This window comes from Sciurus vulgaris, assembly GCF_902686455.1.
Source record: "Sciurus vulgaris genome assembly, chromosome: 1".
NCBI classification, from domain to species: Eukaryota; Metazoa; Chordata; class Mammalia; order Rodentia; family Sciuridae; genus Sciurus; species Sciurus vulgaris.
Window position 1 is genome coordinate 98460262 of NC_136461.1, and position 26782 is coordinate 98487043.

The 26782-nt window shown below is 37.4% G+C and overlaps 1 protein-coding gene across 1 annotated transcript; it reads right to left on the reverse strand.

Moving 5' to 3' along the window:
• Positions 1-250: 250 nt before the first annotated feature.
• PSMA5 (proteasome 20S subunit alpha 5) lies at positions 251-22860 on the reverse strand. The gene is made up of 9 exons (XM_079109468.1): positions 22674-22860; positions 18192-18258; positions 14047-14173; positions 11699-11766; positions 10686-10793; positions 10488-10546; positions 9468-9570; positions 6864-6950; positions 251-491 (listed from the first exon to the last, which is right to left on the reverse strand). Exons 1-9 carry the CDS (start codon positions 22700-22702, stop codon positions 414-416), a joined length of 726 nt encoding a protein of 241 aa, XP_078965594.1. The 5' UTR covers positions 22703-22860; the 3' UTR covers positions 251-413.
• Between the last annotated feature and the right edge of the window lie 3922 nt (positions 22861-26782).

Below are 26782 nucleotides of genomic sequence, written 5' to 3' on the forward strand. Positions count from 1 at the left end.
AGGAGGACTGAAATAGATTTACAGCGGTATTAACATGTATTAACCACTGGGAGGAGCTGGGCTAGTTTGAGTCCGTTTATCAGCACCATGGAATTCATGGCTAGAGTTGACTGTTACAGGGAGCAACTAAAATAATTTTAGAACAGACACTCGCACAGGATAAGGATATTAATACCCTCTCCTTTTTTGCCTGCTAATACAAGCATTTCAAACAAAAAACTACAGTATAAGAGGATAGATCATTAACACATATTTTAAAATTTTCTTTATTTCAGAACTGCATTTATGTACAGACATCATAAAAAAAATGCACAGACAATGGAGATTTGCCAAGGAATAGGAGCTGGAAGTAAAACTTAAGGGCAACTGGAGAACTGAAATTGTCCCAGAGTAGTTCTGAGGATCACTCTTCCTTAAATGTCCTTGATAACCTCTTCAAGTTCTTCCTTTGTGAACATGTGGAAATTCTGGCCAGGCTGCACTGTGGCTAGCTGGAAAGAAAATAGAGAGGAGTTTATAAGCTGGGCTTGAGTTCCTCTGATAGCCCTAGCATGGTCAGGAAAAAACTGTGTTGGTAATGCAGCTGTTCATTAGGAACTAAGGGATCTACTGTCCCAGGGATATCCTTTCCAGGCAGCAGGTCCCTAAAATAGCTCTCTGACTACAAAATAAAAACTCTTATTGACCAAATTTTCTATTTTGAGGTTAATCTATCACATAATAGTTAACCAAATGCCTGGCATCACTGTTACTTCTTGAAATTAGCAGCCAAGTACGTGGAGTCAGTACTCTTTTTCTGTTAAAGATTCCTATAGAAAAGTATTTAAAGCATATTTATATACTTGCAAGTTGAACTTGTGAGTGTGACATGGGGTTATTTGGCCACTTTTTGCCCTTACTTCCTCCTCTGTAAAATGGGGATAATAATCATACTTATAGATTAGTTGTGAGGATTAACATAAGAAACATCAAATAATTGTTAACTATTATTGTTAGATATTTTCTCGAGTACTGTCTGTGTGGCAACTTAACAGAAAGGTTTGCTTTGTTTTTTAAAAGGACTGATTATGAAAAGACACCATGAACAATGGCACAGGAAGTCAGTTGTGTCTGATGATATCAGAAATAACAAACAGCCTAGATTATAATTTATTTTACCAACAACAACAACAACAACAACAAAAAGAAGATGGTTTCAAATTTAACTATGATTACTAGATTTTCCATTATCTCTGCTGGTCACTGTCCCATGTTTTTGGTCAATACCAAAGAAAAGGTATTTCACATTTGCCTTAAAGCTTTTGTGTTTGTTTTAAATGTCATTCCTTATACTGTATTTTTTTTAGTTTAAAAATTAAACATAGTAGGGCATTTTAAAGTAATATCCATTACTGATATTTAATATAATTTGAAAGTTGCCAGACAGAATTAGCATGACCCAGTTACATGATGTTTATTATTTTCTGCCTCATTTGTAAGTAAAACTCAGAAAAAAGACTGCTGCACATCTTAAGACATCTAGAGATGATCTACTCTAGGAACAACTTAAAAAAAAAAGTTCTCTCAAAGCCTGCAGTTTCCTCTAGAGTTTCCCAAAAGATATATCCAATTACATAAAATGCTGAGTCCAAAATATATTTACATAATATTACAAAGGTTAAAATACAGAAATTGGGTAAACTCTGTATAGAACAGTCCTACAGAACTAAGATGCAAGTATTGTCTTCAGGAAGTTACTCATCATTAGAAGAAAAAATAACCCTTTACATGTGCATAATGATGTTATTTACATAATGAAAATGAACATGTTTTTCTAGATTCTCACTTTTAAAAAACCTGTGAAGCAGGTAGAACGAATATTTCCTTTAATTTACTCCATCAATAATTAATTTGAATACCCGTCACAGTTGTACTAGGGACTAGGGATAAAAAGATGAAGAAAAAAGTCTGTCTTATTTATTAAGGGCACTGGTTGCCAAATGTTTTCAATGTCAGGTAAGTATTATAATAAAACTTAACATATGTAAAAGAGTGACCAAGAAAGCAGTATGGTGATGCCTAAGAAAACTTAGAATGGAACCATTTGACCTAGCTATCCCACTCCTTGGTTTATACCCAAAGGACTTCAAATCAGCATACTACAGTGATACAGACACATCAATGTTTATAGCAGCTCAATTCATGATAGCAAAACTATGGAACCAACCTAGATGCCCTTCGACAGATGAATGGATAAAGAAAATATGGTACATATACACAATGGAATATTACCCAGTCTTAAAGAAGAATGAAAATTGTGGCATTTGCAGGTAAATGGATGGAACTGGAGAATATCATGCTAAGTGAAAGAAGCCAATTCCAAAAAACCAATGGCCAAATGTTTTCTCTGATAAGTGGATGCTGATCCATAGTGGAGGGTACATAGGGAAGCATGAAGGAACTTTGGATTGTACAGAGGCAGTGAGGAGAGGGGTAGGGCAGGTAGGGATGGGAAGGATGGTAGACTGAGACAGACATATACGTGTATAAAAGTTTAAAAAAAAAAAAAAAAAAAAGAGTGACCAAAGAGCCCAGGAAGGCATCAAGGAGAAGAAACCTTTAGGTCGTACATTACAGAATGGCAAGAATGGGTCAGATAGCCAAGGGGAAGGGCAGACTCATGCAAATGCATAAAAGCACAAGACATGGTTTATCTATGAAACAAATACTGTACTGTATATAGTTGTAGCAGAGGTTGCACATGGAATAAGATGAAATGAGAATGACTTGGGGCAGAGGTCAGAGCTCACAGGTAGAGAGTGTATTATAGTGGTTAAAAGTATAGAACCGGGAGGCTGAGGCAGGAGGATCAAGAGTTCAAAGCCAGCCTCAGCAAAAGTGAGGCACTAAGCAACTCAGGGAGACCCTGTTTCTAGGAATTGAACCCAGGGGTGCTCTACCACTGAGCTGCACCCCAGTCCTTTTTTTTTTTTTGCGGTGCTGGGGATTTGAACCCAGGGCCTTGTGCTCGCGAGGCAAGCACTCTACCAACTGAGCTATATCCCCAACCCCCTGTTTCTAAATAAAATACAAAATAGGGCTGGGGATGCAGCTCAGTGGTCGAGTGCCCCTGAGATCAATCCCCAGGACCCTCCCCGCCCCACCAAAAAAAAAAAAGTACAGGACCTAAATTCAAACCTGGGTGCAAACACTGACCCTACTATCTACCAGTTACCATTTACCAAAGCTGTGGTTTCCTCCTCTGTAAAATGAAACCAGGAATACTTATCTCATAGAGTTGTGAGGATTAAAAGATATACATGTAAAATGCTTAGCAAAGTACCTAGCAGATTAGACATATGACTTAAGAAGCAGTAAATTATCATGCCCTAAAAAGAAGTTTGGAATTTATCTTGTACATAACAGGAATAGGAAACGATTTTTAAAGTGGATAACAATTAAGATTGGATGTGGACTGGAAAATCTACTCCAGTAGCACAATGAGAATGAGGGGAAAAAATGGGCTGAAACAAGGACAGCAAGGCTGTAGGCAGGAAGACTAGTTAGAAGACTCTGAAAAATACATAAGGCAAGTGCAAAATGGGGACCTGAAGCAAAGAAGGTACATGAAATAAGAATTGAGAAGGGGTATTTAAATAAGAATTATTTTTTACAAAGGGGAAAACACAATTTAATAAAGGGAAAGGGAAATCAAGATCTTCCAGGCTCTGGGTGTGAATGATAAGAACATGGGTGTTATCATCAACCAGCATTAGAAACAGAGGAAGAGGAAATGATTTTCTGGAAATAAAATGATTTTATAATTGTCAAGTTTGAGATGAATGCTTCAGAAATGTCAAATAATAGTGCTCAGGATATCCAACAAACAGGAGGTTTTACAGAAAGGTGCAACTTGGACATCTTCCCTTTCTCATGGAGACACTGGAGATTCAAGAGACCTACAGGAGACAGGGAAGGAAGGGCTCTAGAGTGAAGGCTCCCTCATGCTGGTCTTCTTAGACGACTATCAGTTACTGGAGGCGCTTTCACTAAAGTACAGATCTCTGAACCTCATTTCCAAAGACTCTTATGGGCAGATAGGCTTAGAAACCTGGAGTTAGAGCACTGGTGGAATAGTCCTGGACAAGTCAAAGTGCCCTTTTTTAATGCGAAGAAATCTATAGTTAGGGAGATTAATGACAGAGCCTGCATGAGCCACACCTGACGGATGCTCATTTCAAAGCAACACTGTAGTGGCACTGAAAGTAAACGAGCAAGAAAATATCTATGTAGTTTCGGATGAACCAAAGAGGCCTCAGAGCCTTTGCCATGGAATCAAGAGTACATGTGAATTCGTCTGAGGTGGCAAGGAGCTATTAAAAATGCCACGACCCTCTTATTCAGTACAGAAGAAAACAAAGTACTAGAAAGATACCGACAAAATCCCTCTTAAGGGTCAAGTTGGGAGTATCATACTATGTATTGTGCTCATCATTTCACAGACAGGGAAGAAGGGGAAATATTTTCAAATCCTTGTTAAGAAGGGAAAAAAATCCAGCATATTTATGAATTAAGTTTTCCACTGAAGAACTATGTTACACCTTTCTCCCTCCATTACTGCTCAAGGAGCAAGTCAATCACCCCTAACCACACTCTCAAACTCCTAAAACTCTACCAATTCTAGGCTAGTTCCCTCTTTTATATCCTTCATGACAGCCTATGAAAACCAGCTGCACTAGTGCGACATTCACCAACAACATTCCCAAGAACTCTCCACTCTTCTGTTCTTAACTAATCAATCCCCCATTGGTCATTAATCCAACCATCCACTTTCTCATGAGTGAGGCTAATTAACATTCTGGTAGGTGCTGGATGGTTTAATTGCTGATTGCTGATTACAGCATTTGTTGGCCTTTAAGATTTTTAACTGAAATATAATATTCGAGGCTGGGGATATAACTCAGTGGTAAGGCTCTTGTCTGGTACACATGAGAATGTGGGTTGGATCCTTAGAACAAAAAAGATTAATATATGTATGCACACACAGATACATATATATATATATACACACACATATAAATGTATTTATGCATATATGTATTTATATATATAAATATATATATTTATATATAAATATATAATGTATTTATATAAATACACATATATGTATTTATATATATATAAAATTATACATTATATGTGTGTGTATATCTCTCTATATATAATATAAATACATACTATGTGTTATGGTTTGGATGTGAGGTATCCCCCAAAAGCTCATGTGTGAGCAATGCAAGAAGGTTTAGGAGAAATGATTGGGTTATGACAGACTTAACCAAATCAGTGAATTAATCACCTGACAGGATTAACTAAGTGGTAACTGAAGGTGGGTAGAGGAGGTGAGTCACTGTGGGTGTGCCTTTAGGTATATATTTTTTATCTGGTGAGTGGAGCCTCTCTCTGCTTCCCTCTGTCACATTCTTCTGCCAAGATATTTTGCTTTACCTTGAGCCCCGAGGAATGGAGCTGGCTGTCTATAAACTGGACCTCTGAAATCAGGAATTCTCAAACTTTTTTCTCGCCTAAAATTGTTCTGGTCAGGCCTTTGTTACAGTAGTGAAAAAGCGGGCTAAAACACAATGCCTTCAAGAGTAAACTTTATCCCTAACTTTTAAGAATAATGTGGCCAGGCATGGTAGCACATGCCTATAATCCCAGCAGCTCGGGAAGATGAGGCAGAAGGATCACAAATTCAAAGCCAGCCTCAGCAACATAGAGGTGCTGAGCAACTCAATGTTGAGTGCCCCCGAGTTCAATCCCCAGCACCAAAAACTTTTAAAAAAAGAGAATAATCTGTCCTCTGATTCCAGCTTCAGCTACTATTATTTTAAGTGACCCAGCAATCCTTTTAACTCATCTCCATCTTCCCTTCTATTTTTGTTTTGGAAATATTTCCCATTCTTAACTTCACTATTGCATTCACCCATGCTCAGCAGGTGACCTAACAATCACTAGGCAAATGTAGGACCTCTCTCCCAATTTACCTCCAAACTATGTGTCACCATTTGGTCCATGCATCTGCAATCTTATCTCTTGCCACTCTCCTATCTTACATACATCCCACACCCCAGCAGTCAGATAAAAAACCTTGGAATTCCATTTTAAACAAGTTATTTTACATCTTTGAACCTTTGCACATATTGCTCCCTCTTCTGAAATACCTTTTTGTTCCCTTCTCCAGACAACATCACCTCTTCTAGGATGTTTTCTTAATGTTCTAATGTAAGTTATGTTCACATGTTAATCTGTTCTTCCTCCTATTATAGAAGTTTCACCCTAAGCTCTTATTGTTCATATTTCCATACACTTCAAAGTACTACTTAACTACGAATTGAATTTTCTGCATATGTATCCCTGGCATTTAGCATAGTACCTTCTATATGGTGTGTACTCATATGATGCTGAATTAATTTTATTTTTTGAAACCAACTCCTTCATTTGCACCATGTCTTCCCTCTTCTAGAACTTTTCTATCACCTTTGAATCTCTCCTTTTTTTAAACTTTTTTCTATCCACTTCCTCAGTTTAAAAAAGTAAGTTTTCCCCATCCTTAAGAAGACAAAAGTCATTTTCTTTAATGTTGCCTTCTGCTCAATAAATCTTCTCAAGATAGTAGCATACTTGGGTTTTCTACCTCATTACCTCCCTTTTACTCTTTAACTCACTGAACTCCAGCTTCTGCCATCACCACTTTACAGGAGCTGCTTATTGAAATGCTATAGATATTCTAAGGACTGAACATATAAGATATGCTTTTCTTGATCTAATCAATCTTTAGCACTGGGGGTTATGATATCTGAAGAGACAGTAAAATATAAAAATACCTCTATATTAGTTGCATTCAACTTCTCCTCCATTACTTGTTTGAGGATGATGAGTGAAGATTTGATGGCTTCTTTCAGTGTCATAGACTTGAAACAAAAAAGGGTGAGAAGATAAGCCATTAATTATATATAATCCCTCCTTCCTTCAGATTTCCCCTTTATCTCCCCCCCAAAAAAAGATTTAGCATAAATTAATAAATCAAGCACATTAATTTTACAGTACACTACAAGTATCTCCAAAATTCAAGTAAATGGTAGAATACACTTATTCAGAAATAGAAAAAAATGCCTTATTTTGAGCCAGAGTCACCAACTTTTATACAGTAAATTACCTTTAAAGAAGGAGAAGGGGCAGCACTCTCTATATTTGAATTCCTTGTTTAATTTAGAAGATAACATAATATTAGTGATACCTAACAGATAATAATGCCCAAATAACATAAAAAGATAATCCAATGGTTTAGAAAACCCACTTTTTATACCTTTTTCATATCTAATTTTCTCCACATGTAAATTCAACATTATAGGAACACCTTGTTTTATTGTGCTCAGCAGATATTACATACAAATAGAGCTGTGTCAACCCTGCATTGATCAAGTCTACTCGAAAGATATTTTCAACAGGATGTGTTCACTTCATGTGTGTATGTCACATTTTGGTAATCCTTACATTTGAAACTTAATTATTATTACATTTGTTATGGTGATCTATCAGTGATCTTTGATGTTACTATTGTAATGGCTTTGGAATACCACAAACCACTCTCACATAAGATGATGAATTTAACCGATAAATAAAGCAAGTGTTCTGACTGCTCCACTGACCAGTCATTATCCCATTTCTTTCCTTCTCCTGGAGCCTCCCTATTCCCTGAGACAAAGTAATACTGAAATTAAGCCAATTAACAGGTCTACAATGGCCTCTAAGTGTTCAAGTGAAAGGAAGAGTTGTTTGTATCTACTTTAAATCCAAAGCTAGAAATGATTATGCTTGGTGATAAAGGCATATCAAAAGCCATGACACACTAAAAGCTAGGCCTCTTATACCAAACAGCTAGCCAAGCTATAAATACAGAGGGAAAAAAAAATACAGAGGGAAATTAAAAGTGCTACTCCAGTGAATACATGAATGATAAGAAAGTGAAACAGCCTTATTGCTGGTATGAAGAAAGTTTTAGTGGTCTGGATAGATGAAACCAGCCACAACACTCCCTTAAGCCAAAGCCTAAAACAGAGCAAGGCCCTAACTCTCTTCACAATTCTATGAAGGCTGTGAAAAGGTGAAGACAGTACAGAAGAAAATTAGAAGCTAGTAAGAGATAGATTTATAAAAATACAAGGTAAAGCAAGTTCTGATGTAGAGGCTGATGTAATTTACCCAGATCTCGTTAAGATCACTGATGAAACTGGCTACATTAAACAACAAATTTTCAACCCAGATAAAACAGCCTATATTGGAAGAAGATGCCAGACAAATCAGTGCTTAGCTTCAAAGAACAGGATGACTCTCTTGTTATGACCAATGCAGCTGGTAACTAAGTTGAAGCTAAGGCTCAATTACCATTCTAAAAATCTTTAGGCCCTTAAGAAATATACTAAATTTACTCTGCTTGTACTCTTAAAAAGGAACAACAGTCTGTACATCTGTTAACTAAGTTTACTGAATATCGTAAGATTACAATGGAGACCTACTGCTCAGAAAGATTCTTTTCAAAATATTACTGCCAGTTGACAATGTACCCAGTCATGTTATAGTTCTGATGGGCATTTATAATCAGATTAATATTGTTTTCATGCCTGCTAAATACACTCATTCCACAGCCCTTATATCAAGGAATAATTTCAACTTTTGAGTCTCATTTAAGAAACATCTTTTAATAGTGTAGGTTCCTGAGATAGTGATTTCTATGATTGATATAGGCAAAATAAATGAAATCTTCTGGAAAAGATTCACCATTCTAGATTCCATTGGGAACATTCATGTTTCATGGAAGGAGGTCAAAATATTCACAGGAGTTTAGAAGAAGTTGGCTCCAGTCCTCTTGGATGATTTTAAGGGGTTCAAGACTTCATTAAAGGAAGTTATTGCAGATGTGGTAGAAACAGTAATGAACTAGAATTAGAAATGGAGCCTGAGGATGTGTCTGAATTGCTGCAATCTGTGACAAAACTTTAACAGATGAGAAGTTGCTTCTTAAGGATGAACAAAGAAAGTCGTTTCTTAAAATGGACTCTACTCCTGATGAAGGTGCTGTGAATGCTGTTGAAATGAAAATTTCAACAATTTGGAATATTACATAAACTTAGTTGACGAAGCAGCAGCCGAGTTTGAGAGGACAGACTTCAATTTTGAAAGAAGTTCATGGGCAAATACTATCAAACAGCACCCATGATACAGAGAAATCTTTCAGTCAGTCAATGGCAGGGAGTGGGAATAGGGGTTGAGGGAAGTATTCTGTATCTTGTTTTTGGTTGTGGTTCTAAGGGTATATACAATTGTCAAAACGTATGGAACTGAACTCTTAAGGTCTGTACGTTTTATTACATGTAAATTATGCCTTGACTAAAAATATAGTAATAAAGGTTGTGAGAATGCTTGATTACCTTGTGGTAAACTTCTTGCAAGGAGCTCTGAGCACCCTCTGAAGCAGAGCCAATTGCTCGAGCATCACATTGTACAAAAGTCCCAGACGGGTCCATATGAAACCTGCAAAACCCCAAAAGGAGAATTAAAATGCTTGAGTGGTGGCATTTTATGTAACAAACATCTCACTTAAAAAAAAGTACAGGCCAGGGGTAGTGGTTACATGCCTGTAATTCCAGAAGCTTGGGAAACAGAGGCAGGAGGATCACAAGCCAACCCCAGCAATTTAGTAAACAACCCAGTGAGACCCTGTCTCTAAATAAAGTACAAAATAGGGCTGGGGATGCGGCTCAGTGGTCAAGTGCCCCTGAATTCAATCCCTAGCACCAAAATAAATAAATAAATAAATAAATAAATAAATAAATAAAATTTTAAGAGTACAAGTACTTGGCCCTGTAGCAAGGAAATGCCACTGAAATACTGAGGCACAGTTCCAAAAGACGTTCTGTTTTGAAAAATAGATCATTTTTTTAAATTTGTTTTTTAGTTGTAGATGGACACAATACCTTTATTATTTTTAAATATTAGTTGTTGATAAACCATTATTTATTTATATGTGGTGCTGAGAAATGAACCCAGTGCCTCACACATTCTAGGCAAGCATTCTACCACTGAGCTACTCCAGCCCCCCCAAAACTAATCTTTTAAAAAAGGATTTAAGAAAACTATTAACATCCTCAAGGTGTATGCCTATCTATTATTTGAGAATGAGAATCAGATCAACACTCCAAAGCAAAGCTCTAAAACATATTCTGACTTTAGTAATAAGGTTAGTTCTGATTTTTTCCCAGAATTAGCACTGGTTCCAATGGGGAAGTTCCCCAAATTTATATAAACAGCACAGTCACAGCTAAAAGTCCTTTTATTTTTCCAATTCTAAAATAACCTTAGTTGATTTATACTACTATCCCTGGTTCCAAATTAAAATAATTATCACACTCCCCCCAAAAAAGAGGAAAAAATGGCAAAATGGTACTTACAACTGGGGTCCTTTCTCATCGACTCCTCCAAATAACAGTGCTACTCCAAAGGGACGAGACTAGAACCAAAAAGAAGAGGTGTTGTGATAAGTGGCCATGAAGTAAGCGGGTGAGAGGGGCCGGGAAAGGTAGGTGCTGAGGGCAAACACCCAAGTCCTACAGAACAGTAAGTGAATTCAACACACGCATCGCACTCACCATGGCACCTGGATCTGCATCTTCTTCTCCGAATTGTAGAGCCAGATTGGACACAGCCTGGGTTACACTCTCCACCGTCATTGTCTCATTGTAGGTAAACCAATGGTTCTAGGAAAAGAGTACAGAATGGTACAGCTTTCTAATAAGAAGGGCATTAAAGCAGTCCACCATCTCACTACACTCATCCCTTTGAAATGTGACTGGAAACAGAAGGCTCAAGAATGTTTCCTAGACAATGGTTATTTGGAACTGCAAGAAAAACATCTTTGAAAATAAATATATCAAAAAGAATAAGCAAGGACTGAACTAGAGGGTTAATTCCTTGAAAAAAAGTGTTAACCCCTACAAACACCAAGTTTAGTCTTCTCACACAGTAAGTGCTATATCAAGTGCCACTTCCCTCCTCAAAGACTCTATCTTATTCTGTTATTTATGTTAAAGTACTTATTACTTAAATGATGAGAACAAATTTGCAAATAAGTACAAAACATTTTACCTTGAGATATTTTTTTTTCTTATTAGCCTACTCTCCAGGCAACAGGTAGTCAGTTTAAAAAAAAAAAAAACACACACCCCAGCATTCCTAACCAGTATTTGTCACCTTATACAAATCATTATTTACCAGAGAAAAGCAGTTACTTACAAGTCTGGTAGGAAAGGGCACGAAAGACAGTTGTAGGGAAAATGTTCCTTAACTATGACAACTTCCTGCACAGAGCTTCGAAAGAAAGTCAATCAGGGAACAGAATGTAGTGTGATAAATGCATTATGTAAGGTGAATCAAGAAGAGGAAGACTATCACCTCTATTGACTAGAGCTTCCTTAAAACTGCAATGATTAGGTAGGTGCCTAAAATTTAAGCCCCACCAAGTTACAAGTCGGGATTCTAACCAAAATCATTCCCAAGAGTCACATCTAAGATTGATACCTGCAATGTAGCCCAGGCAGCTATATTACCAGTAAATAAGGAACTCAAGCATCATAGTACAAAAGCAGAGAAGATGCCCATTTACCTGTGTCTCCACTCTGGCTTTATCGATTAAAGTCTTAGCATCAGCAATTAGCCCACTCATGGCACAACCTGTAATATAAAAGCAACAGTGACCCAAAAGCCAAATCCTTATAAAACCTTTTATCAACTCAGGAAAATACTGAAATTGTGGAGTGGAACCATGCCAACAATCCCATGGCAATATAATCAATAAATTACATGGGAAATCACTGGCACTAAACCCCAGTATAATAATGATACCAAAACAAAACAAAACAACAACCCCATTCATAATGACATAGAAATCCAGATAGTATGATAGACGACAGAGAAGAGCAGAAGCCAACCAAACACAAATTTCCATATAGAACATCTCTAAGAATCCGGCTAGCACTCATTGTAGGTCATCATGCACTTCTGAACTAAGCAAATACTAACAACCCAACCTGAGAAATAAGAAAAAGGAAACTATCTCATTATGTGCTACAGTGGAAGACCTCAGAATAATATCAAAAGCCTTTTCACCTCTCTGTTCCAAACAAACCAACGTAAGTTATGTTAGAAAGTTTGCCTAATGGTCCAAGATGCCACAGTTATGGCTAGAACTGCTTACTTACAGATGATGTTTCAAATCTAAATCTCAGCCTAGGTTTCTCTCTCAAGTTTCAGAGCTATAAAGTCAAATGACTCCCTTAATACATCTACTTGGATATACAGCTCAATCTACTCATCTTATTTCCCTTCTAGACCCCATCTTCTTCCTTGGATTAGTCCCTTGCCCTCGGATTTTTTGTCATTGTCTTGCTTAAGGTCCTGATCATCCCTTTGCTTGGACTATTAAAAAATTTCTTATCTGGTCTCCCTATCTCCAGTCTCAGCCCTTTACCCTAACTTGAACATTGTTATCAGAAGGGTCCTTCTAAAATTCTAAAGGAAACATTACCTCACTGCTTAAAACCTTAACTGTCAATGCAAAAGGATCAAGTCCAAGCTCGTTGGCAGGGTAAATAGGGACTTCTATACTGACCTCAGATTCATCTCTTGCCATAGTTTACCTCACAGCCATACTAAAGTGTCTGTGCCATTTATATTTTATACTGCCATACCTTTGTTCATTTCTATTCCTTCTGACTAGAATGCTCTCCTGTGTTACACTAAAACACTTGTTTTATCTTTCAAAATGCAACTCAGCTCAAGCATTACCTTCATGGAATCCTTTTCTGAAAGCTGCCCTACCACCAGCCTCAGGCAAAACTATTTTTTTCCTCCTTTATGTCCCTACTAAGCACATACTAGAATCTTTCTTAATACCTGTACCACTTAACTACATTTACTTATTTACATGTCCAGCAGCACGTTTAGACTGCAAGCTCCTGGAAGTCAAGGACTGTCTTATTCCTGTCTGTATCCCTGATGTCTTACACAATGTTCGTTCCCTATTTGCTGAATGAAATGATATTGACCTACCTACAAAAGAAAAGTGATCTGAGGTAAACACACTGTTCTAACTGTAACAGATTCAATCTGTTTCTATACTTTAAAAAATACTATACTATGTTCCCACAGTCACCAGTCATTTTTTCTTTGCCTTCAAGCATTAATTATTATAGGAATGTATCACTAATTAGATGACTAGGTAGGTTAAAAAAATTTAGTTAACTAAAAGTCCATTCTATAAATAAGTAGAACTATTCACTCTGTACTGCTACAATGTCAGGAGCCAAGGCAAGGGAATTACACTAAGGACAAGAAGGTAAGGAGGGGAGGACAAGGAATAAAAAAACTTGAAAACAGGATATGGTCAAAATCTAAAATACTTTTTTTTCCTTTTAGCCACCATGTTGTTTCATGATATGAAAACTGGAATACTGAAATGAATATAGCTGAGATTTCTTTCATGACCTGTGCTTTTTATCAACTTGTTCATCTTAGAACCAACCTTTACAGTTATCAATATTCCATCACTTTAACCAGTCTTAGGTATAATATTCCTGCTTACATGTATCAAAACTCATACTGAACAATTAGTTCTGGGTTGCAAAAGAGAATTTCTCTTTTGCACCTGTCTATAAGTCTCTGTCCACACGTTAAACAAAAACACACAAAGGTGCCCTCAAAGTCTATTATAGTACTCTTACAATCCTCAGATCTTTGAGAATTCCTCTTTCCTCAGTGAATACCCTAGTTCCTCACATGATGGTCAGCTCTAACTGCTTTCTACTCCTAAAAGTAAGCACATTGGCCTACTCTCTGGAAATGATAGCTAGCCAGGTGACAAGATATTTGTCTCATGAATCTCTGCTGGAACAATGCAGAAGACCAATTAACTCAGACCAGATTCCTACAGAACAGCTTTCCCCTACTCCTTACCTATATGAGCATCAATCTCTACAATTTTCTCAATGCTGCTAGGCTCCATGAGTGGGGAGGTAATTCTTTTCTCCACAGCTAGGCATACGCCTTCTGATGTCTGGATCCCAATGGCTGTAGAACCAAGCTAAAAAGAAACATGTTATGGTTACCATGTACAGATCAAAGAACAGTCTCACATGCTCACCAGAAATTTCTCTATAGGTTTTCAAAAGCCTGAAATTTTAATTATCCATATTAGTACGCACAAAATACCAGAAGCAACCTAATAAGTAATACAATGCTCCTGTCAACAGCAAGACCATAGATTTATAGAAATCTGAGTTTCTGAAAAGGAAGTCCAATAAGGTCTTCAAATCATCTGAAAAATGATCCCTTCTAATGCCAATATTTGGGAGAAAGGGATTCTAAGGTTCTAAACACAGTGGGCAAGAAAGTAATAAAACCCTAACTTTTTTTCTGGACTTTGTCTCTTTTCACCTCTGCTATCCATCTTGGTCTGTCCCAAAGGGGACAGTCCCCAAACCTATATGACATCAGGGAAAAAAAAAAAAAAAAAGGGAGAGAGAAAAGACCACTATCCTCACCAACAACATTAAAATACAAATTTAATACAAGCTCACTAATTTAATCCACCATAGAGCTTAAATTCATCTCTTTATCTCTATATGATACCTCTCTATATGATCCTAGTCATCTACCTCTACATGTCTCAGTTTCCCATCTGCAAAATGAGAATAATAACAATACTTATAGGAAGAATAAACATTAATAAATTAACACATAATATGTAAATTGGTGTATACCACACACTAATTCAACAAATTTTATTATATGACATACTTAGTCTCATCTATTTATTTTGCAGTGCTGGGGATCAAATCCAGGGTCTTGAACATGCTACACAAGCACTCCACCACTGAGTTAATCACTAGCCTGTAGTCTCACCTTTAATCATTAACTCCCAATGCATCTTTCATGCTACAGCCTAACTGATCTAATAAAATGCTATTATTAGATTTCTTCTCTCAAGAACTAACATCTCACCATTTTATCTATAACAAAATCTAAGCAAGCTTCCAGAGCCCTCTTAACCTAATGCCACCCTTCCCTTCCAACTTCATTACTCAATATTCTCCAACAAAACCCTTCCTTCAGGTATAGCCCACCTCATTTCCTCAAGCCATTATCACCTAACCTTTGTACCCCTGCTAAAGTCATCTCCCCTGGAATACATTCTTCCTTCTGCCTCTCCAAATTCTACCCATTATTCATAAAGCCTTCCATGAACACTCTTTCCTCTGAGTTTCCATTCTGTTTAGTTAAGTCTATAAAGCAATAACTGCCAAATATGAGCATCGATTTGAGCCCATTATTACAAAGGGTTCCAAAGAATTCCATCAATCTTTAGGTATAACAGGCTTAACATGTCTACAGACTGAATGATCATGCTTCACACATTTTTCAAATATGTAAATTTGAGACTTTATTTGGAAGTGTTATTAAAAGTGTGGATAATGTCTAATAAAAACAATATAAGTCTGAGTTCTAGATATATAGAGGTAAATATCAAGAATGTTATCAGCTAAGACATTTTAAAGTGCTGCCTCTGGGAAGCTGAAAATAGATGGGTAAGCTTCAGGGATTGCTGTTTTTGTTATACAATTTAAAGAAATATTTTACCTTTTGACTCTAAAATCACATATATACCTAAAAACTTAAAAACAAACATTCAGAAACATAATGCCAGAAAATTCAGAAAGCACTTTTTTGTTCTAATTGTTTTTATGTATTCCAATCCAAAAAAGGTCAATATTTCTGAGACAGGATATTTTCAAATGCATCAAAATTCAAAAAATTTTCATTTTACAGTTATATTTCCTTCCAGATATTTCAATATTATACTTCTATCTAAATTTCTCCTCTACCTATCTTGATGAGAACTGGAGAGAGGAAGAATTGAGGGAACATTTGAACTATGTAGTATTTCTTGAATATAACTAATTAGCATAGTAATCAATATCTAGAGGCTTAATATAGTATAGTAATTTTGTCACTAACATAGATTTCTACTCCTTCCCCCAAAACACCTACTCAAGGGCACTTTTTCCCCTTCCTTTGCTGGATACATCTCGCCTATACCATTCAATATCAACACCTCCAAGTGAACGTCTTTACGATCAGTCATTCTCTAGTTCCTCTGATGCTACTAAAGTCTTAAGGTTAGCAAATTGCTTTCTCATTGGCCACTCATGAGTTGCCAAAGCAACCAGAAGGTTGTTTAACTCCCAACCACCTAATTTTCACAATGGTTAGGTCTCATTTGTTAAGGGCCACATTACTATCTCTATCCTAGTCCAACTAAGACTATGGAGATCAGATACCACTTCATAATCTCTAGATAACCTAGAAATTACTGGCCCTAAGGAATCTTAAGAACTGAGGTTTACTCTTGGCTTTTGTACCTGGGCAGAACTATTGTCTTAGCTGATGCCCCAAATTAATCCTACAGTTTGGATTTCCAATAGTCTGGCACTTCATAGTAATATATTCAACACAAAGCAAAGATATCAGGATAGAAAGAGGTACTTGCAGCTGGCCCAGCATTTTCTGTACTAGTATCACAATGTTTCCACTTTTGCTTCTATGACTTCAGCTGACCAGAATCTCTTTCCTCTTTTTCGGATTCTTTTTTTCGTATTAAGGACTGAATGCAGGGCCGCTTAACCACTAAGCCACATTTATTTATATTTTTTTTCTTTTATTTTTATTTTCTTGAGACAGGGTCTCACTAAGTTGTTGAGGCTTGCCTCAAACCTGAGATCCTCCTGCCTCGGCCTAGAATTAATCTTCGACTCTAGGATTATAGGCATGCACTACTACCCCCACTTTTCCTACTCTTTCTAGGAAAGGTAGCTAAGAAATGCAACACTTCTCTTTAATGCTAAGAGAACTGTCCTATGGAAAAGGTTTAGATATTCTTTGATCAAAGGCAAACTAGGATCCCAGTGTCTTAGGACGCTGAGGTGGGAGGACCACAAGTTCAAGGCCAGCCTCAGCAACTAAGACCCTGTCTCAAAATAAAATACAAAAAGGGCTGGGGATGTGGCTCTCAGTGGTTAAGTGTCCCTGGGTACAATCCCTGGTACCCCCCCTCCGCAAAAAAAAAAAAAAAAAAAAAAAAAAAGAAAGTAGGACAAATTGAAAGAATCTTTGGAAAGTTACCTGATATTTTTATTTGAGGATAAATTCTAAACTACCATGAGCTATTTCAAATAGAACGTGCTCTTTTGTGAGAAAATATCTGTTACTAGAATTCTACAAATAGAGACTATCAAATATATGCTCTTTGGATTTATATAGGTAATTCAAGCAGAGTGAAGATCAGTGATTTTCAACTCCTGTTGAGTATTAGAATAATTCATGCTTGAGCCTGGGCCTTAGCCCAGATAACTAAATCAGAATTTCTAGGGTGGGGCCTGAACATTGTTTTACTTACTTTCTTAAAAGCACTCCCCAATGATTCCTTTTCAACACTACATTTAAAGATTTAGATTTCCTATAACTCTTTGTTTCTTTTTCAGGTTTCTTCTTAAACATTTACCAGTTGAAATGCTATTTAGATTACACATAATTTAACAAATACAGTTCCTACAGGACAACTAATTTTAAGTATAGGTATCTTACTAATTTATGGAATAATGGTTTGACTACATATTTATGTTACTAGATCACAGAACGTATCTTTTATTCATTCCCTAGTACCTAGTACAAATTAAAAACTTTACCAACAAGAAAACAATACAGAGGTGATTAATTACATGATTTGATCAAGTAACAGAGGGGTTAACACTAGATTTCTACAACCTCTTTATAGACCAGAGGATTATAAACCTGAACATGTCCCTCTATCTGCACTAGAAAAAGCTAGTTATATAATCAATTAATTAGTAACCTGCTCGAAAAGTTTTAAAATAGATGTTAGGAATAGGATTGAAATTGTTATAAAAATAGTTATTAATGGTTGGTTAAAGGGATATATGAAAACACTGTCTAAAGGAATGGCTAAAACATTTACCTAAATGTTTTGCTAGCAGTGTGAGGTTGCCATAAAATTTTGAAAACTATACTACTTGCTAAAATACCTTGATAGCTTCAATGGCATATTCCACTTGAAATAATCTTCCTTCAGGAGAAAAAGTATTCACGCCCCTGTAATTGAAATAAAAAAGTATTAAAAAACTGTCAGTAAAAATAAATCATACAGACACTAAACTCAAGTTTCTTGCTGGATACAGTGGCACACACCTGTAATCCTAGCAACTTGGGAGGCTAAAACAAGAGAATTGCAAGTTTGAGGCCAGCCTCTGCAATTAAGTGAGACCCTGTCCCAAAATAAAAAATAAAAAGATCTGGGGATGTAGCTCAGTGGTAAAGCATCCATGGGGGCAGTCAATCTCCAGTAAACCACCTCCCCCCACCAAAAATCAAATTTCTTAACTAGCTCAATGACTATAGGTTATGCATGTTGTCATTATTCTGTACTTTGCCCACAATAATCTTTTTTTTTTTTACTTTAACAGTATAAGACAATAGAACCTCTTGAGATGATCTATAGGTTTTTAGACTTGATAACCTCATGTCCCAAAATTATCATTCAATTACCAAGGAAATGTGCATTTTTCCTTATCCCCTTCCCATTATGTGCATTTGACATTAACATCTTAATTTTAAGCAAAGGTTATTCATTGGTACATTTCTCTACTTATTTGTAGGAAACAGTATTGTTATTTTAACAATACTTTAAGAGCCACATAGTTCCTAAAGTCTAACCCGGTTCATTCACTCAATAGATTAGTGTCAGATTGATTTTTACTCTAAAACACGTCCTCCATCTTTTCTTGCTCTTAGGGAGACAAGGCACCAATCATGGTGTTCACTATAAAAGCTTTCAGCACACAAAGAACACTCAAAAAATAACTAAGCTGGGCATGGTTGCGTATGAGGCTTGTGAGGCTGAGGAAGGAGAATCATAAATTCAAAGTCAGTCTCAGCAACTTGATGAGGTTCTAAGCAACTCAGTGAGACTGTCTTTAATAAAATATAAAAAAGGAGTGGAGGTGTGGCTCAGTGGTTAAGTGCCCCTGGATTCAATTCCTGGTACCAAAAAAATTTTTTTAAAGAAAAAAATGAATGAAAATGCTTATAACCCTTAGTTTATGGACTCTGAACTTTATTACAGGTAGCATATAGTATATAGTATTCTCAAATTTCTTAAAACAAAAACTCTTTTTTTCCAAGGAAATTTTATGTAATCCCAAAACGTAAAACAGATAATAATGAAAGTTGGCACATGCCGATCATTCACTATATGTCTGGCACTATGACTTAACTCACTTAATCCTCAAAGTGATCCAATGAAATAGTCTTCTAAGGTAGATACTATTTTATAGATGAGGAACTTGAGGTACACAGAGATTAAGTAAGCTGCCCAAAGTCACTCAGTATATAAAAGGCAGAGCTGGAGTAATTTAAGCAATAAGTCATATTGCCAGAGAACAAGTTCTCAACAATTCCACTATTCTGCCTATGAGAATTAAACTGGCTAAATTGGGGGGTGGACAGAGAATTCCACCATCCCGACTCCCTGTCTGCTGAGTTTAATATCCCAAAAGCCATTTAAAAGTAAGTTCAGGGCTCTAAAAAAGTTTAAAAATCACTGAAAGAAAAGTCTGAAGACAGAAGACGTAGGATTGAGTTCTAATTTTGCCAGTTGCTAGCTTTTAACTTCAGAAACAAAAACTGATAATGCTTGTCCCGCCTTAATCACAATACATTTGATTACTGATTGGCAGAGTGTGAAATAATTCTATAAACTGTAAAGTGCTATGTGGCTATAATAGCTTTTACCCTAATTTAGAAACTTAATTCTAGTGAAACATTACTACTCCTCCCTAATATGGGCTCTGGTCTTGGACATCTTCTCAAACTGAACTGTCTCCTTGGACCATTTCATATATGCTAAGCACCAACTCTCCAAATCTCTATTACCAGTTTGATTTATTTACTAATTAAATTCCTGATGAACTTTTCCACTTGGATATTCCACTAGCACCTAACATTCAACATTTTCCAATCTGAAATATTATTTCTTCAAATACTGTCACTTTGGAAAATCAGGTTCATCTTGCACTGTTCCTAGTTCAGTCTTATTTTAAAACACCTCCAACCTCCCTGTTCCCCAGGTTAGACAGTTCTGAATGATTTGGGCCATTCCTCCCCATCTTCTATCATATGACAAGCCATACCATAGCAAGTCCCTCTTCACAGTAACATGTCACTCTTCCTTCCATTCTCAATGCCCTCATTATCTTTCACCTAACTATTGTAACAGCCTCCTAACTGGTATTGACTCCACCTTTCACCTATTATAACAGTCTCCTAACAGGTACTGACTCACTCTTTCCTCCAACCCAATCAATTAATCTCTCTAAAACACAGCTATGACTGGGCACAGTGGCGACCGCTTGTAATCCCAGCAACTCCAAAGGCTGAGACAGGAGGATCCCAAGTTCAAAGTCAGCCTCAGCAAGGCCCCAGGGAACTGAGTGAGACCCTGTCTCAAAATAAAAACTAAAAAGGGCTGGTAAAGTGAAAAACAAAAACAAAAAAACACCCACACAATTATGACTATGCAACTTCTGAAATAAATTAACGGCACTTAGCTGCTTACAGAGTAAGACCCAAACTCCTTAATCTCATATTAAAAACCATCCAATACCTAGCACAATTGTTTCCCCTTACCTCTTGCTACTCCCATAATATGTATCATGTGTGCTAGTCAGAACAGACTTCTCTCAAACATATCTTATGTTTTTTTATTTCCTCTCCTTTGTTCACTCTATATTCTCAAACTCAAAGCTATTGACTCTTCACTATCTTTACTCAACTCCTGCTTTTTCAAGACCAGCTTAATATCAGCTCCTTTGTGAAGTTTTTCATGAATCCCTAATATCAAATGCAACCTCTCATCAGAACTTCCAGTGTTGATTTCAATTCCTCTAATGATGTAGATACACTTCTGCCTCCTACTAGTTACTTTTGTAAACAGTTCTTTACATGAGTCTCCTATACAAGAGCAAGTGTCTTTACTTCATACATTGCTGTAGCACTGGCACCTGGAACAGCATGTCTTATACAAAGCAATATTCAAGTACATTAGCTAAGCAAATAAGAAAGGGTTGTATTCACCAGGCACATGGCACGTGCCTATAATCACAGTGACTATGGAAGCTGAGGCAGGAGGATCCCAAGTTCAAGGCCAGCCTAGGCAACTTTGGCCTGACCCCATCTCAGAATAAAAATAAAGGACTGGAGGTATAGCTCAGTGGTATAGAACCCCAAGACTCAATTCCTGGTACCAAATAAAAAGAGGGAGGGGGCTGTATTTTAGGCATTCCTGAGAAGATAGGAAAACAACACAAAGCAATCAATATACATGTTGAGCAAATGATCACAAGATTTAATGAAGGGTTTCTGACAAGGATCACAATTTTCCCATATGCAATTTTGATATAATTCAAAATTATATCACCCAAGATGATTTTCTGCAATGCCCTAGAAGTTAAATACTGATTTAACAAAGTCATTTTACTTGACAGCAGAAAAAAAGGTTGGTTTTAAAACTTCACATTTACCTTTTGAGTCAGTAAAAGGATGAAAAGTAGTAGCTTCAGGTAATGAAACTATGACACGGTCAACATACTTGACAAGGGAAGCAGTTTCTCAAGCTATCTAGTACAAAAGAAAATGTCTGCTTTTTCTAGCTTTTTAAAAAACTTAAACGGCTACTAGAAAACTTATCTGATCAAAATAGAAAGTGAAAGTAAAAATATCTACAGCAAATTCAGTATTACTTAGCATTTCCAAGCTCTGGGGGGAAATTTAAAAAATTTAAATACAACCTCTCAACTTTTAATTTTGAAAACATTACATTTGGTTTTCAACAGCACTAAATCTGCTTTAAAGTTTTACAAAAGTCAGAAAAACCTTAGTCAAGCGAAACCAGTATGATGAGAACTCTCCTGAGAACCTTTCTAAATTCTGGTTCACATAAAATCAGATTCCAGACAACATATCCGAGCATAGCTGAGACTTGGTCTTCGAGCTTTTGCAGAAACTGTACATCCAGTCATGCTCTATTATATACAGATTTAATAGTCTCCAGTTGCTTTTTTACTCCAGGCAGCACATTTTGCTTTTAAAATTAAAAAAGTCAATCATACTTAGCAGGAAAAGATGAACTAGGGAGGGGTAACCCCCAATCTTCTCCGGGTTAAAGGTCGGAGTTCTGGGCCCCTTCAGCTTCCTCCCCAAGCACAAACCCGAGCTTCTCGCTTCCGCACTAAGACTAGGTAGTGACTCAGCTGTAGGACAAGTGCGGCCGATATGCTCAAACGAGCCTGGGGAATCACCGTGGAGTGGCGGGGCATGGGTAGAGCAAGAGATCCCCAGGTTCGGCCAGACTCGGGTTCCCGGGGCGACCCATGACACTGCAGAACCCAGGCCGCGGCCGGGCCCACCCACCTACCCACAATCCCGACCCGTTTTCTCCAGACTGCACAGACCTGTCGTACTCGGACCGGGTGAGGAACATGGCGAGGAAGAGGGGAGTTGGCAGTGGCTACGAGGGGACCCCGAGAACCAAGAGGACTCCAACAGCAAGCACCCAAACCAACCACACGACCACAGCACCCAAGGCCCCCTTCTGCTCCCAACTGCGCGTGTGCCCACGACCTCTTTAGCCCGCCCTCCTGCGCCTGTCTTCTATTGGCTGGGCTCACTTCTCGGAGAGGTGATTGGGCCAACGCGCTTCTTCTGCGGACCTCAGTTAGCGCTGACTGGGCGGGACAAGAGGCGTTTTTCCGCTTTACCTTGAAGGTGGTTGCTAGGGGCCCTGGGAACTCGAGGCGTGTGGCGAGAGTAAGCTCTTTGAAAAAGGTTTGAACCCGCCCCCAAGATGGGCAACTGGGAGAGTTTGTGCGAAGAGTTGAGCTGTCAGAATCCAGACTTACAGGTCCGTCGCCTGTTCGCTTAATATCACCTACCCAGCTCTTCGCAGGACTCGCTCTGTGGGCTCAGGCGCGACTTTCCAGACTGCTTAGGACCCCAGGACTTAGACGCGGAGATGCGTGCGCTATGCGCCACAGTCGATCTGAACCAGCGTTCAGCCAAGCTGGCACGTTTGTTCAGAAAAGTTGGTGGCCTTTAGTCTATAAGAAAGTCTTCAAGCCGGGAGCGATGGCGCACGCCTGTAATCACAGCGGCTCGCGGCGTGGGTGCGGGGGGCGGTGCCGAAGGAGGAGGATCGAGAGTTCAAAGCCAGCCTCAGCAAAAGTGAGGGGCTAAGCAACTCATCGAGACCCTCTCTCTAAATAAAATACAAAATTGTGACTCAGTGGTGGAGTGCCTCTGAGTTCATCCCCGGTCCCAAAAAAGAAAAAAGAAAGTCTTCAAATGTCCGCATGAATTTTGACTTGTAGGTCCCTTGCCTGCCGTTTACGGCAATTGAACCAGCTCTTATTTTGGATTCCCTCCTCCAACCACCCCATACAGGTTTCAGACCTGATTATCTAGAGTTTAGGATTCAGACTGTTCACTTTTTTGTTACTCAAGAAAAATAAGTGCCTTCCTTTTCTGTGCTTCTTGCTTCTTTTCCCTAAGGAATAGAAGAGAAAATAGCTTCACAGAAATACTGTAAATCAGTTGTTTAAGAAAGAGGCAGTTAAGTATATGGCGGGAGGGTAGGGAGATGTTCGTCAAAGGGTACAAAGTTTCAGACGAGACCAATACGTTCTGGAGGTGTATTGCACAGCAGGGTGACTAGAGTTAATAATGAATTCAATAAGGAATACTTGAACATTGCTAAGAGGGTAGATCTTAAATGTTCTCAATACCAAAACTGTGACATGAATGTTAATTAGCTTGATTTAATCAAACATATACATGTATCAAAACATGTTCCGTACAAGAACTATTACAACTTCTATTTGTCTATTATACCTTAAAAAAATGGAAGTGGTGTAAGAGGAAGCAATAAATTATTTAATGGGAAGTATATGCCTGGAAGAGAAATATCAGGGTTCCATTTCCAGCTTTTAATGTGATAATTCTAGTCAAGTCTTTAAACTCTTCAGGCCATACTTGGCCCCACATTAGGTTTGTAAGTCACCAAGGCATTTCAGTGGTGGGGGCAATGTAGAAATATGCCTTTGGGGTATTAATATCTTTTCCCCACCATTTATTTTCTGACTTCCTTCTTGAATTCAATAGAAATTTAGTTTTGTAGTCCTCTAGCAAATCAGATGTTTGGCACTAATAAAACTGAGGAGAGGGGGCTGGGGAGATAGCTCAGTGGTAAAGCACTTGCCCAGCATGCATGAGGCCCTGAGTTCAATCCCCATCACTACATTAAAAATAAACAACAATAAGATGATTAAAAAAAAAAAAGAAACTGAGGAAATATTCCAGGTCGCAATCCTTAGGGATCTGTTAGATTTCTGAGAAAAGAGTTTCACCTTTTAGCTTACTTGTCAGGTTTCTGACAGGCTCTCTTGTCAGCTTGCCAATAGCTTTATTGAAAAATGCTCTTTATAAATTCACTACACCTGTTCTTTAGAAATTCTTTTACTATTATGGGTACTTAAGTCTATTTCCTGAACACTTAGGCATGCAAGGTACTCTGTAGCCTCTACAATATCAGACACAATGGTAATGTCTCACAAAATGTATTCAGTTTCTCTGGGTAAATATGTACAACATATAACATAAATGAAGGGGAGTCACAGGTGGCTGATTGTAGGTAACATTTTTGCAATCTAGGTGCATAAAAATCCAGCACCTAGTATAATGTCTTGCCCATAAATGTTCAATAATAACTTTCACTGAAAGTTGAACCATATGTCCCTCTGTTAGTGCTGGGCTTGGTAGCATAGTCCTATAATTCCAACTACTTAGAAGACTGAGGCAGGAAAATCACAAGTTTGAGGTCAGCCTGGGAAACTTAGTGAGACCCAGTCTCAAAAATAAACAAAGAGACAAATAAATAAATAAACAAAAAGAGCTGGGCATGTAGCTCGGTGGTAGAGCACCCCTGAGTTCAACCCCCAGTACTACAAAGTAAATAAATGCATACGACTTTTAAAGAAATTATTAGCTATTCAAAGCTAAAGTAATTGAAGATAAAATGCATATATGTATGTAGAATATTATGTAGCTTTTAAAAGGAATGAAATTCTACTGGGCATGGTGGCACATGCCTGTAATCCCAGTGAAGGTAGGCTGAGAGAAGGATCACAAGTTTGAGGCCAGCCTCAGCAATTTAGCAAGACCCTTAGCAACCTAGTGAGACTCTTCCTCAAAACAAAAATTTAAAAAAGGATTGGAGGTGTAGGTCAGTAGTAAAGTGCCCCTGGATTCAATCTCTGGTACCAAAAAATTTAAATAAAAGGAATGAAATTCTGATACATGCCACAACTTGGATTAAGCTTGAAGACATTATGCTAAGTAAAATAAGACACAAAAAGACAAATATAATTCTACTTTATGAGAATCATATAGTCAAATTCATAGACACAGTGGTTACCTACAACTAGAGGTGGGGAATGAGGAGTTATTTTTTAAGTTAGTACAGAGTTTCACTTTGAAATGAAGAAAAGATTCTGGAGAAGGATTGTGGTGGGAATTTTCCAATAACATGAATGTACTTAATGCCACTGAATTGTATGCTTTAAAATGGTTGAATGGGTAAAATTTATATTATGTGCATTTCAAAGTTAAGGGGAGAAAAAAGAAAAGTCATTGAAATGTGAGTGCTTTGAGGCCCAGCACTGTGTCTTTCTCAGCCTATCACCTGGAATATAGTAAATGCTCTACTTACATTTTTTTTTCTACTTACATTTGTTGAGTAAATAAACAAATACTTATTGGTCGAAATATTCTAGATGCATAGAGATTAATGTGTGTCTCAAAGACGTAGAAAGGTTTTTGTTGTTGTTGTTGTTGTTTGTTTTTTGATAATGCTGGTGATCAAACCCAGGGCCTCACACATGCTAGGCAAGTGCTGTACCACTAAACTATACCTCCAACCCGACTTAGAGAAGTAGAGTAAGAAAATTCAGTATTTCAAATCCCCACCCTTAAAATTTTTAAAGTATTTTTAAAAATAAACAGGCAAATTTGTTAGTCACAACTTTTCTAAGTGATATATTGCAAGATGAGAAGGGCTACTCCTTTTGGGAGAAATATGTCATTTGAACATTAATGCAAGTCCTATATTCACCCACAGGATGAGAGCTCTCAAATATTTTGGTACTTTTTTGGACAATTTTGCAAAGAAAAGGAAATGATCCCCTAATTGAAAGCTGCTATAGTTATTAGATCTAAACTACATTACAGTAAACCATGATACTTTTCAAACTATAAATTAGAAACTTTATTCCAAAGTGAATAGCCCAATAAATATTGAAAATAGATTTGTTAACAAACACTACATATTGTCACTTTATGTCAGACATTCCTGAGTCAATGGCAGAAAATATGAGAATTTTTAAAATGATTTCAAATCAATCAAGATCTCTTTGATCTTCCTAAATATTATATTCCACAAATCCATCTGTCCACATTTGTACAAAGTGTTGACATAAAAAGATATTTTAGATTTGGTCACTTCCCTATA

Excerpts from the sequence above, each read along its gene's own strand:
- PSMA5 (XM_079109468.1), bottom strand. The coding sequence starts at position 22,702 with ATGTTCCTCACCCGGTCCGAGTACGACAG. Across the intron at positions 10,794-11,698 it reads AAGCCAGAGTGGAGACACAG|AACCATTGGTTTACCTACAA; the intron begins GTAAATGGGCAT and ends CTCTTTTCCTAG. Across the intron at positions 6,951-9,467 it reads TGCAAGAAGTTTACCACAAG|TCTATGACACTGAAAGAAGC; the intron begins GTAATCAAGCAT and ends TTTTGTTTCAAG.